Source organism: Felis catus, chromosome A3, assembly GCF_018350175.1.
Source record: "Felis catus isolate Fca126 chromosome A3, F.catus_Fca126_mat1.0, whole genome shotgun sequence".
Classification (NCBI taxonomy): Eukaryota; Metazoa; Chordata; class Mammalia; order Carnivora; family Felidae; genus Felis; species Felis catus.
The window spans coordinates 108,901,399-108,914,484 of record NC_058370.1 but is presented as its reverse complement, the minus strand read 5'-3'; the positions used below and the strand labels follow the sequence as shown (position 1 = coordinate 108,914,484).

At 44.2% G+C, this 13,086-nt stretch overlaps 2 protein-coding genes across 3 annotated transcripts in view; one reads left to right on the top strand and one right to left on the bottom strand.

Moving 5' to 3' along the window:
* HNRNPLL (heterogeneous nuclear ribonucleoprotein L like) overlaps nucleotides 1–2,937 on the bottom strand; it is a 37,768-nt gene extending 34,831 nt beyond the window's left edge. For both annotated transcript variants that reach the window (XM_006930353.5, XM_006930354.5), the window contains exon 1: nucleotides 2,406–2,937. In XM_006930353.5, coding sequence (XP_006930415.1) covers nucleotides 2,406–2,600 — 195 coding nt within the window. In that variant the 5' untranslated portion in view covers nucleotides 2,601–2,937. The remainder of the gene's footprint in view (nucleotides 1–2,405) is intronic.
* The window catches only part of GALM (galactose mutarotase), a 115,713-nt gene continuing 104,130 nt past the window's right edge, over nucleotides 1,504–13,086 (top strand). Inside the window, exon 1 of the mRNA XM_045054678.1 lies at nucleotides 1,504–2,228. Coding sequence (XP_044910613.1) covers nucleotides 2,216–2,228 — 13 coding nt within the window. The 5' untranslated portion in view covers nucleotides 1,504–2,215. The remainder of the gene's footprint in view (nucleotides 2,229–13,086) is intronic.

Here is a 13,086-nt window from a genome sequence, read left to right as displayed (position 1 = left end):
GACTTACTTTGCACTTGACAAACCTCCAACTGAGTTGAAAAGATTGCCCATCATTGTACCTAATCTGCATTTGCTGTTATTTAACAGTTTGACCACAAAGTATTTCTTCTCTGGCTGGACTGTCGGACAACTGAGGTTGAGCCAAAACCATTTCAGTTAGATAAATTACCATACTTCTGGCTGATGACGCACTAGACGTTAAACTTTTATCCAGGGAATGCCTATCCTAATAAAATTTTATTATGCACAGGTTTCCATAGTTGCAATAATTTCAAAATAGTACCAAAAATCGCATGAAGAAAAAGGTTTAAACACAGGAAAAATAAGCCTTCATTAGATTTCACAGTGCAGCACTGCTCCTACTGTTAAAAGCAATTCACACTCTGAGAAACAAAATAGCAGTAAATAAAAATTAAAATTTATAACTCAATCTGCATTTATTAGATCCTGCCTGGGTAATTTAAAAGCTGCATTACATTAATCACTGAATTACAACTTCAGGTATAGAAAGGCTCAACTTTTATACTAAAAGAACTCAAGACTAGGGGTGAATTGACTTTCCCAAAGGCACACAGATATGCGAGCTAGGACTCCTGACTCTCCCCAAGCCCTGACAAGTACTATTTCCACTGCCAGATACCATTCACTTTGGATATATTAAGCATATATTATTTTCTTCCCAACATGCAAAATAACCTATTGCCTTAATGTTTAATCTGTTTCTCAAAAAAGATTTTTTTTTCATTAAAGAATTGAGGTATCTTTCCAACACACTTAAGACATTTCATGCTACTGCACAAAAAACTCAAGACTTGTGGCAAAAGAAATACACTGACCCTTCTAAAAGATCAGTTACAATATTCCTGTTTCCAAACTTCCACAATGGAATTGGCTTTGAACTGAAACATTTAGAAGACATGCATTTTTTAATGCGCAAGCCCAAGATACATTTTGAGTATGCCAAATTCCTAGGCACAAAAATCAAGTCATACATATCTAGCTATAAGGAAACATTAACTTAGAGGAAGAAAAAGTTCCTTTTTTCTAATGTGTTGAAACCTATGTCACAGCTTCAAATTGGGAAACTAACGTTGGTAACTACTGACCAGAATTTTTTTTATATAAAAACTCAAATAGCTAGGGGCACTGGGTGGCTCAGCCGGTTGGGCACCAGAGTCTAGATTTCAGCTCCGATCGGATCGTGATCCCTCGGGTTTGTTTGGGGTTCTCTCTCTCCCTCTCTCTGCCCCTCCCCCCCCCCACTCTACTCTGTATCTCAAGATAAATATTTTTTAAAAATTCAAATACCTAAAAAGCTTATCATTGGCCTCTTATAAAGGGTGAAAAACATTTTAATAGAATATATGTGTACATTTTCTTAAATTTCAGGAAAAGTCTCCTTTCAAAAAATCAATTAAAATGTGTCACATGTTTAAAAGACATCTAAACCGCTAACACATGTGAAGTACACCAAAAAAGGGCAAAGACTTTTGCTTTGCTTTGTTTCCTTAAAGTCTCCATGCAACTGAAGCTGAGTTACTACTTGCGGCGGATAAGACGATTTTCACATTCCTTCTGCCTCCAGCTAACGTTTCCGATAAGAGCAACAAGAATCTAGGAAGGTGTGTTTAATCCAATTCCGAGCTCAGTCCTTCCTTTCGTGGGGCAAATTTGGAATAAGCCGTCCATGAACCGTGGTGATTTTAAGATTTGTTTTACTTGAAACTAAGGGTGGTGTTCACACCTACCAACACTTGTTTTTTTGACCGAAGAGCTAAGATCTGCACTGAGCAATAATCCTAAAACTGGGTAGCAAAGCATGCGCATCATGCCTGCCAAGAGTAAAAATTTTGAAATTAGACCTCCAGGCGAACTAGGGTGTGAGCTCCAGGGCGTAATTTGTCATTCAGTTACGGCTCTGCTCAGGACCCAGGTGAAGAGAGACCCCGGCGGAACCGACGCAACAACCATCCTGCGACCGTGACCAGCGCGCAGATGCTGCGGGCACAGGGGCAGAAGGGAGCGGGGCGTCCCGACGCCGGCCAGCAGCCGGAGGAGTTGAACTAACAAAGAGCTTATCGCGCACCGAAGCCCCCCGGGAGCGGAAGCAACGCCGCCCCGCCGCCCCCGCCGGGCTACCCTCCCCAAGTTCAGGGCCGGCAGACGACTCGCACGCGGGGCCTGCAGCCAGGCCGGAGCCGGGTTCGCGGTCGGGATGCGGGAAACAGGTAGGGCAAAGAATAAAAACCCCGAAGAGAAGAAAGAGCCGGCGCTTCCCGACGCGGCCAGCGCAGCAGCAGAGGGCAACGAGGCGCGCGGAAGGCCCCGGGGCCGAGTCCCCGCCGCTCGGCCCTGCTTCCCAGGGAGCCGCCAGGCACAGCGGACAGGGCGCCGCGCTTTGTTACCGGCTGTGAGAAGCTCCGGCCGCTGCCGCCGCCGCCGCCATCGCCCCCGCCCCGGGGCGTCGCTTCCCGGCGGTTCTCGCCTTCCTCAGCAGAGTAGTCGATCTCCCCCTCCTCGGTCTTAAGGCGCTTGGCCTGGCTCTCGTACTCGCGGTCCTCCTCGTACGCCTCCCTGGGAGAGGATGAGGAGGAGGACATGGCGGCGGCCGGAGGGACCGGCGGGCAAGCGGGTGGGGGTGGCGGCGGGGCGCGGGCCTCGGACGCCGCCGGCCAGTCCCCGCCACTGGCCGCGTCTCTTCAGCGAAGGTCTGCGCTGCCGGGCCGTCCGCGGGGGCCAGGCGCCCAGGAGCCAGTGGGGGTGCAGAGATCGGGCGGGATGAGGGGGCGCCCCGGGAGGAGGCTCCGGAGCGGCCGCTCCCCTTTATTACGGAGCCAACATTCAGCCTCTCCCTCCTCCTCCTCCTCCGTCTTCGCTCCCAGCCCGGGGGAGCGAATCTAAGGATGGGGACGCGACTGTGGCTTCCGGTCTTCCCTCCTCCCCTAATCCGCTCCCCGCCGCCCAGGCCGAGCCTCCGCCCCCGCCTTAGCTGCCGGCGCGCAGGATCGAATCCAGCCGCAGCCCGCGGGAAGCGCCCCTCAGCTTGGGTCCCGCTCGCTATTGGCAGGGGGAAAAGTCGACCAGGCTTCCAATTGGTTGCAAGGGCTGTTCGTCAAGTGCCGCCCACGGCTCGGCCTCGCCCCCCCTCCCTGCGCCGTGTGAACTCGCCGCTGGCCTGCCAGTCCCGAGCGCGCGACGTCCGCAGCGCGCTGTCAGGGAGCCGTTGCTGCCCGGCGGCCGTTAACGTTGTTCGGCTCCCCCGAAGCCAGGCGCTGAGTGAACCCGGGTGGTGACGAGGCGTGCAGTGAAGCCAGGGCTGCGGGTGTTAACCGCCCTCCCGCTAATTTAAATGCTTTTATTACTTCTCTTCAGAAGAGAATGAGGAAAACCTCTAAAATCCCTGCAGATAGACCTCGCACAGCCCTTAAAACTACAGAGGCTGAGGGGAGGAAAGGGTTTGGAACCATCAAAAGTAGCCTTCTAGGAAGAAGCCTTATGTGGTGTGCAAAATCTGATAAAAGTGGGTGCACCCTGTCCGCCCCTAACTAGGTATTCGAGAACAGCAGCCCACATTTCCATTTAGCAAGGTGCCAGTCAGAAGAAGACGCTCCACATGGGTGAATGTCAGTTTGATCACTTAACACTCATTTGTCATCTAGACCCTTCTTTCCTGACAGTTATAAGGGACTGGTCTATAAGTTCCTGCTCCAGTTAAATGTTTTAAATCTCCCATATAATATGCCAGGCTTCTTCCCAGCCCTTTCCTTTCGGGACGATCTGTTTATTTCACATCATTTATTCTTGAAAGATACATACAAAAGCCTATCAAAACCCTTCAGGCCACAGCTCACTTCCTCTGTGGAGCCCTGAGGATTCTTCCAAGCTTCTGGTTGCTGTTTTCTCTTTTTGCAACAAGGCCCTTTTATACTTAACCTCCTAGAGTGTTCTAGAAACGCTGGAAGACGAACTTTGCTCTTTTCATCTTTGCAAATCCAGTTCCTGTGCAGACCCCTGGCACAAGTTAGGTACTCAGCAATGCTGAATGAGTGATTCCTAGGAAATAAAGGTCCAGTATCTTTCAGGAGAGAAACTGGAAAATCTAGCCCAACCTAACTGCCCTCTGTGACTTAACCCTGGGAGGATTGTCTAGGATCAGGAGTCACTTGAGTGTTTCCATTGTCCTTGTCCCTCAGATGCTCCCCTAAATGTGGCTCTTCCTTTCCTAACCATGTGGATTGTTTCCTCCTCCAGCCTAGTTCTCTCATTTCCAAGGTTACTTCCTCCAAATAAGCCGTTTTAATTTATTGCTGGCAATGCTTTAACATATACTATTTTGTGTTTTATAATTTACACTGCCTGTCATTTTGGAAAACAATTGCAAGTTTTTCACAGCACCATACAGCTTATAATCAGATTTGTGCGCAGTTGCAAGTGTCTACTGACAAAACAGAACAACAAAAAATTTTAGAAATGTATTTTTTAAATTAAGATAGAATGGAAGTGGACAGAAGAAATATCAAAGGGGGGAGCTGCAGTGCTAGCTACAGAGCAGAAATATTATTGGCAGAGCACTGCGAAGAATGAGAAGAGCCAGAAGGAAGGCCTTATACAAACTTTCCAAATATTTCATAGTAATGGTGAAAATGTTTTAAATTCTCAAAACCTACCTCCAACCCGTAGATTATACCAAGTTAAAATGCAAGTCTCACACCAATCCATAAGGAAACCCAGCCTTACTGAACTTTGTTGCTATACTGTTTACTAACAGAGGGTAGGAATCAATATGTACCAGCATGAAACTTCATCTTTTGATGAATAGCTCACATCAAACTGTTAAGTAAAAAAACAAAACAAAACAAAAACTAAGAAGTAAAAATGTAGAAAGGATGTTTAAAAAACATAGATCAGTATGTTGGCCATGGGTTATCTGTGAGCTTGTTGCTGATGAGTTGTTCAGTGACAATAAGTCCTTCGATAAGGAAAATGCTAGCTAGCTCATCATTCTACCATGAGAAGAGCTAAAGAAGGAGGGCATAAATTATACTCTGCATGGTTTAACTTAGATGAAATAAAGAAATTACTTCTATCCAGTAGCCAGAAATGCCTGAGAAACCGAAAAACAGCTCCTAAATGCCATGACTTTCTGGAATTTCTGTTGCAGGACACATAGCTTCAGTCTTTTGGCTGATTGTCTAAATGTTTGATTGGATTGGCCGCTGTTGATTAGGGTAAGAAGCAGCCTTGAACTCCCATTGCCACAACTCAGAGTGGATTCAGGGGTTATACTAGAGTGAGAGACAAGTCCAGAGGAGCCCTGGGGAAATCCATAGTCAAGGTCCTTTATCTAACCCCGATTTGCCCTTTAGTTTTAAATCTCCATGCTGACTATGTAATTTATAAGATACTGTGCCAGGTGATGAAGGGACCAGAAAACTATATGAGATGGTCTTTGCCTTCTCAAAGCTTGCAATCAAGTCGAGGAAACAAGGCACATGTAATATACATGCAGTAATAATTACAGCCATTTACAATGTGCCAGGCACTGTGCGAACCACTGTTAAGGGCCATGTGAACAAATTCTGACAGAAGCCCTCTAACAGGCGTTATTATTGCTATGCCCATTGTATGATTAAAAAAAAAACAGTGTAGGAAGGGTTAAGGGACCTGCCCTAGAGACAAAGTAAACCAGAGAGCCGGTATTAGAACCCAAGCAATCCGATTCCAAAGCCAGTATACTTCATCAAGAAGAATGATTGAATTATTACATTTTTTTTACTGCCATCAGAACACAGATCTTATAGTCCTTTATCGTGATACTAATTTATTCGCTAATTTCTTTTTTTTTTTATTTTTTTTTTTAACGTTTATTTTTGAGACAGGGAGAGACAGCATGAACAGGGGAGGGTCAGAGAGAGGGAGACACAGAATCTGAAACAGGCTCCAGGCTCTGAGCTGTCAGCACAGAGCCTGACGCAGGGCTCGAACTCACGGACCACGAGATCATGACCTGAGCCAAAATCGGATGCTTAACCGACTGAGCCACCCAGGCACCCCTTATTCGCTAATTTCTACCAGGGCTTATGCAGCTGTATGTCTAGAAAGAGGTGAATAGATTATAATTTTCACCATTTTCATTGGTATAAGGAAATTCAATTCGCCTCCATAAGAAATTACAAATATAATACACTGTTTTAGTATATTTTTTTAATGTTTATTTATTTATTTTGAGAGAGAGAGAGAGTGTGTGTGTGTGTGTGTGTGTGTGTGTGTGTGTGTGTGAGAGAGAGAGAAGGGGGGAGGGACAGAGAGAATCCCAAGCAGGTTCCATGCTGTTTAGTGCAGAGCCCAACACAGGGCTCAAACTTGGGGTTTGAACTCCTGAACCATGAGATCATGATCTGAGCTGAAACCAAGAGTCGGACACTTAACTGACTGAGCCACCCAGATGCCCCAATTTAATGTTCATTTATAAATTTAATTTCTATAGAAAAAGGCTCAAAAATCATGAGAAAAGTATCACAATCTTCTGATGGATACCTCATTTGAACCAGAGATGCAAATTGTGAACTTTTCATGCCCAAACTCAATTTTCAATATTGCTGCTATTTTTTTTTAAGTTTTTAAAGTTTTATTTATTTATTTTGAGAGAGACAGAGAGAACATGAGCAGGGAGGGGCAGAGAAAGAGGGAGAATCCCAGTCAATTAGTTCCTATGAAATCAATTCGTTCCCATGAAACTTTGTCAAATCCAGAATATGTTTGCGATGATACCACTGCCATGTTTCACAGAGATCCCCAAGAAAGGGCACTGTGGTGCTGTTACCCAAACTAGTCCCTTTAATTTGATCCACATTTGGTTTGTTAGGGTCAAAAGAAGCCACTGTTCCAAGAGGATGCACCCCGCAGGAAGCGCCCCGAGCACTATTAGCTCACTGTGTAGTCAAGTGTAACCACAGTGGTATTCTTTTTCAGTTGCTATCATCATGCACATCTCCTTTGGGGCTAGAACTACAGCCGTGTTTGGCCTCTTTAAAAATAAATAAATAAATAAATAACAATCTGTGATAAGTCAGCAAAAGTAAAATAGATTAACCTTACAGAACTAACTCATATACCAAATAATGATAGGTAAAGTTCAGATTCTTGTTATAGCCACTTAGTCTTAGAAATAATACTTAAACTATTTCCACTTCTAACTCCTGTGAATTGAGACTGCTTCACACATCTTTAAAAATAATTTTCGTAAGTAAAAAGAGTAAAATCATGGCATTTCTATCCACAGTTGAGAGTAAGTAGAATCTGTCAAAGCAAATTCACCTTGCATATGAAAATATAGATAAAACAAAATAACAAGTAGTTGCTAACACAAAAGGGTATTAAGTGCTACTGATCATTCCCAATTGTGTGGAATGTGAAATAGTTGGTAGTAATCAGTAGTTCTTAATGCCTTTTTGTTGTTAAGCATGAGCTCTTAGTTCTTTTCTGTCTTTTTTAATTTGAGAAAAACAAAAATATCTTGGAAATGGCCCACTTCACCCCATCAGGGAAGTTTCCTTAGTAAGTTACTAATTCACTCCTTCTTCCTTCCTGATCTTTGATGCTGGGACCACTCTAAAAATGACAAGGAATACTACAGATAACACATAAACTAGGTTTTTCAGAACTTTTTTTTTTTAATGTTTTTATTTATTTTTGAGAGAGAGAGACAGAGCGCAAGCAGAGGAGGGACAGAGAGAGGGAGACACAGAGTCTGAAACAGGCTCCAGGCTCTGAGCTGTCAGCACAGAGCCTAACATGGTGCTCCAACCCACGAACCAATGAGATCATAACCTGAGCCAAAGTTGGATGCTTAACTGACTGAGCCACTCAGGCGCCCCTTAGACCTGTTTTTTGACCTTTGCTGTCTTCAGCTTTTTTGGCCTGGTGGTATCGTTGCATTCTGAATATGCTAGGGGACATTTGAATCAAATAGAATAGATTTTTTTTTTTTAATTTTTTTTTTCAACGTTTATTTATTTTTGGGACAGAGAGAGACAGAGCATGAACGGGCAAGGGGCAGAGAGAGAGGGAGACACAGAATCGGAAACAGGCTCCAGGCTCTGAGCCATCAGCCCAGAGCCTGACGCGGGGCTCGAACTCATGGACCGTGAGATCGTGACCTGGCTGAAGTCGGACGCTTAACCGACTGCGCCACCCAGGCGCCCCAAATAGAATAGATTTTTAACAGAATTGTATAACTGTTTCCCTTGATACTATGTACTTTCCCAAACCATCGTGGCACTTTCCCCACCACCACCCCTAAGACCAGAAAATTAATAGACCACCTTTGTTTTAAGACAGAAGAAAAGTGTTTTTCCCATGCATCCTAACCACAAGTCAGCTACTGAGTTTGGCTAGGCCTGTGCCATTCAATACAGTGGCCACTAGTCACACATGGCTACTTTTATTTAAATTAGTTAAAATTACGGGGCGCCTGGGTGGCTCAGTCAGTTGAGCGTCCGACTTCGGCCCAGGTCATGATCTCGCGGTCTGTGGGTTCGAGCCCCGCATCGGGCTCTGTGCTGACAGCTCGGAGCCCAGAGCCTATTTCAGATTCTGTGTCTCCCTCTCTCTCTGACCCTCCCCTGTTCATGCTCTGTCTCTCTCTGTCTCAAAAATAAATAAACATTAAATTAGTTAAAATTAAATAAAATGTAAAATTCCGTTTCTGAGTCACACTGGCCACATTTTAAGTGACCAATACCCACATGTGTGACTGGCTGCTGCTTTTGACATGCTGGACTGGACTGTAGCATAGGGAATGACTGTCTCATTCATCTTTGCGTCTTCGTCACCTACAACGTTGTACAGAGAAGGCACTGGCTAGACATTTATTGGTCTGAATTAAGCTTCTCTTTCACATACCTCAAGAAAATGGACATAAAACAAAGAATGGAAGCTTTGCAAGATATGTCTATGTGTATGTCTCAAAGATTGATCTATAATTTGATTTGCTCCTCACCCATATTTGAAATGAGCTCACTTAAAAAATATAATTACAGGGCTGTCTGGGTGGCCCAGTTGGTTGAGCATCCGACTTTGGCTCATGGTTTGTGAGTTCAAGCCCCACATTGGGCTCTGTGCTGACAGCTCAGAGCCTGGAGCCTGCTTCGGATTCTGTGTCTCCCTCTCTCTCTGCCCCTCCCCGGCTCATTCTCTCTCTCTCTCTCTCTCAAAAATAAATAAAATAATAATAATAATAATAATTACATTTTTCAACCAACTAAGCTCATTTTGTACACTGGATATACCAAAATGTGTATGATTTAAATTCATAGGCGTGCCTGGGTGGCTCAGTCGGTTGGGCTTCTGACTTCGGCTCAGGTCATAATCTCGCGGTTCATGAGTTCGAGCCCCACGTTGGGCTCTGTGCTGATGGCTCGGATCCTGGAGCCTGCTTCGGATTCCGCGTCTCCCTCTCTCTATGCCCCTCCCCTGCTCATGCTCTGTCTCTCTCTGTCTCAAAAATAAATAATGTTAAAAAACATTAAAAAAATTTTTTTTAATTTAAATTCATAAATCAACCAATTGTATTAAATGAGACACATCTAATGAAAGAATTCCTATTGTGAATCCTTTTCAAAAGTGAAAATTCCTTTCACAATGCAGTCACTCTCTGATTTATCTTTAAGAATGCCATTACATGAACATCAGAATTTGCACCGAAAGAAGGATTAGGCAAGCAAAAATCTTTAAAGGTGCTTTCATAAGCATCCAAAGCAAGGGGTACCTGGGCATCTCAGTCGGTTAAGCGGCCGACTTTGGCTCAGGTCATGATCTCACGGTCTGTGAGTTTGAGCCCCGCGTCGGGCTCTGTGCTGACAGCTCAGAGCCTGGAGCCTGTTTCCGATTCTGTGTCTGCCTCTCTCTCTGACCCTCCCCCGTTCATGCTCTGTCTCTCTCTGTCCCAAAAATAAATAAACGTTGAAAAAAAAATTTTAAGCATCCAAAGCTAAAAGTTTGTAGGATAAATTTACTATTATTACTACTTACAAATAAAATAACCAGCACTACATAGCACTTTAATATGTACGAAGCAGTTTCATATATCTTGCCTTATTTGATTTTCACAGAAACTTTATGAGGTAGACAGGGTAAGTCCTTACTATCCCCATGTGGCAAAGTTCAGAAAGGTTAATGTTTTGTCTCTAAGTTGCCATCTTCTTTCCAGTATAACAATGAGGACATATGAAGTATTTTTTTTTTGTAGTGATTAGATTGGAATTGGAACTTTTAATTTTTCTGCCCTATTTGGATGGAACTACTTTCTTAGGAATATAATATTTAATCATATAATATGTGTGTGTGTGTGTGTGTGTGTGTGTGTGTATACATGTTCAGAGAAGGCCCTCAATAAATACTTGCTAAATAAATCTGTGAATACATGCATGATCCTGAAAACACAGACTCTTATCAGTCAAAGTTTAGTTTCAGAGAACTGAATCCATTCCAGTTAGTTTAAGCTGGAGGTATTAAAGTACTTTAAGAATAATGGAGAGTATTACTAGAATGATTCTCAAAACCCCACCTCAGAACTAGGATACCAAAAGAGCTGTGCTCTCCCTCACTCAGACCTGACAGCTGCAGAACTGCACCAACACGGCTGCTGTCTGGCAGCCACCAGAATCCACTTCCACAGCCAGCCCCAGAGTCCTACGCTACTAACCATCACCCGAACCGGCAAAATGGATGCCCCACCCCAAGCTTCCCAATGGTCACAAAGCTAATGACTGAACGCTAGAACCTATACAGAAGAGACAATGCCTCCGCGATCACGGCAGCAGAGAGGCAGCCTTCCAGGGCTTCCGTGGAAGCCTCTGCTAATTGTTGAAACCTAAGTACTTCCATGGTAATAGCTGCAAGAGAGTCTGGAGGGTGTCATTTGTGCTTATCAGCCTCTGCAGCACAGGAAGCATACTCCAAAGCGAGAAGGAGGATGTAATGACTGCCAGGTGCAATCCTCTGTATCCTCCACACTCACCTAAAGAAATCGACCTGTTTTCTTAGATTGGTGCTTTCAAACTTCAATGTGCATATAAATCACCTGGGAATCTTATGAAAATGCAGATTCCGACTCAGTAAATTGGCATAGAGCCTACAATTTTGCATTTCTAACAAGCTTCCAAGTGCTGCTGCTGATGTTGAAGACCACATTTCGCATAGCAGCATGTTAGATACGTCTCCTCCACCAGGCTGCCCAGTGAATGCAGTGTGCTGAGGTAATGATTCCCTTCATCCCTTGGGACAGCTAGGTGAGGCCACAGGCACACACAGCCTCTAAGCCAGTTGGCTCCAGCTTCCCTCGGTGTGCCATGCAAGTACTAATATTTTTTCCCTGTACTGTGATATGGGAAGCATTGAACTATTTGAATAAACATGTCAGTTACTGAGTCTTCGCAAGTAGTGGCCAATTCATGTGCTCTTTCTGGAATCTTTTAAAAATATTAACTATTCTTGCAACAAGTTTAGAGAACTAAAGATATCTGTAGTCAACTTACGTATCACCAAGTCAACTCTTATAATGAAGATTTAGAGTGAGAAAAGATAATATTGGTATATCATGTTATCTCAAGCAAGGTCTTTAAGATGGCTTCAGCTCTTCTGCCAATGACATCAAAATGACCTAGGGAGGGAGAGGAGAGAAAGTCAATCTGCTTGATTATTTCTAGAATGCAATGGTTTTTTTGCACAAAAGAAGGGGAAATTTATAAAAACAATATTTGGAACTGTTTCTTCATAAATACCAATGTGTACATCTGCAATTTAGATGTAGAAAATCTGTGTGTGTGTGTGTGTGTGTGTGTGTGTGTGTGTGTCCTGCAGACAGTAAGACAAACTCTAATCCTTTTAAACCAGGTGAGGCAACAGTTAGTCAGTCAAATTGAGTTGCTGTTTTTTTCACAAGCAGCAACTTTTCAACCACTCCTTAAATCCCTTCTCTGTCCCCAACCTCCCAGCCTTATCAACCAGCTAGAAGTGGAGCAACTCAAAGTGTAGTTGTTGGGTAAGAAAAGAAAAGAGAGGGGCGCCTGGGTGGCTTGGTCGGTTAAGCGTCCGACTTCGGCTCAGGTCATGATCTCACCGTCCGTGAGTTCAAGCCCCGCGTCGGGCTCTGTGCTGACCGCTCAGAGCCTGCAGCCTGTTTCAGATTCTGTGACTCCCTCTCTCTCTGCCCCTCCTCTGTTCATGCTCTGTCTCTCTCTGTCTCAAAAATAAATGAACGTTAAAAAAGAATTAAAAAAAAAAAAAAAGGAAAAGAAAAGAGAGAATTTTGTAGTCATAGCCTTACACGGAGAGCAAGCCTGCGAGACCTGTGGTGTGGGGTCCTGAATGGTTGGGGCACCGTGGCTGTTGTAGGCCCAGGGATGGAGGGCAAGGAGCTGAGATCCCCAAAGATAAATTTCACCCAGTTCACAACTTCAAAAGATTAAGTCTGCCCAGTATTGTTGTGGGGAAGGAAGATTGCCAAGGACCTCCAGATTACCAAGCCCCAGCCTTAGAAATTCAAATAGAAGACAGAGAAGAGTGGGTTAAAGAAGATAAATGATCTAGAAATGAAATGGTCTGAAGAATCAGGCTTGTACTGATTGCTGTTTACTGTATTCCTGGTTCTTTGAAGGAATCTAATTGTGACATGCCAGACATCCCCACAATTCAATCCTGAGACAGATTCAGTGATTCATAATCCAGTTGACATCATTGCCACATTGGGAATGAATCGATTCTTACTTTTAGACACCCACAGCTACAACATGAATTCTCTTCTGCATTTTCAGCTGGACCTACAGCCACCTCACTAAAGACTGCATTCCCAGCCCCCTTTGTAGCCGGGTGTGGCCATGTGACAACGTTCTCGCCAGCGGAATATGAGTAGGTAGGGTGGTGGAACTTAAATCCCTTCTCTGTCTGCATGATTTGCTGAAAAAAGATATTGTTTGCCTCCATGTTCTCTCTTTCCCTTCCCACATGCTGGAGTGCAGATGTGGGATTGAATTAGCTTTCGCCATGCAGAACACTATAAAAGGTGGCAGAGCAGCAAGATCGAAG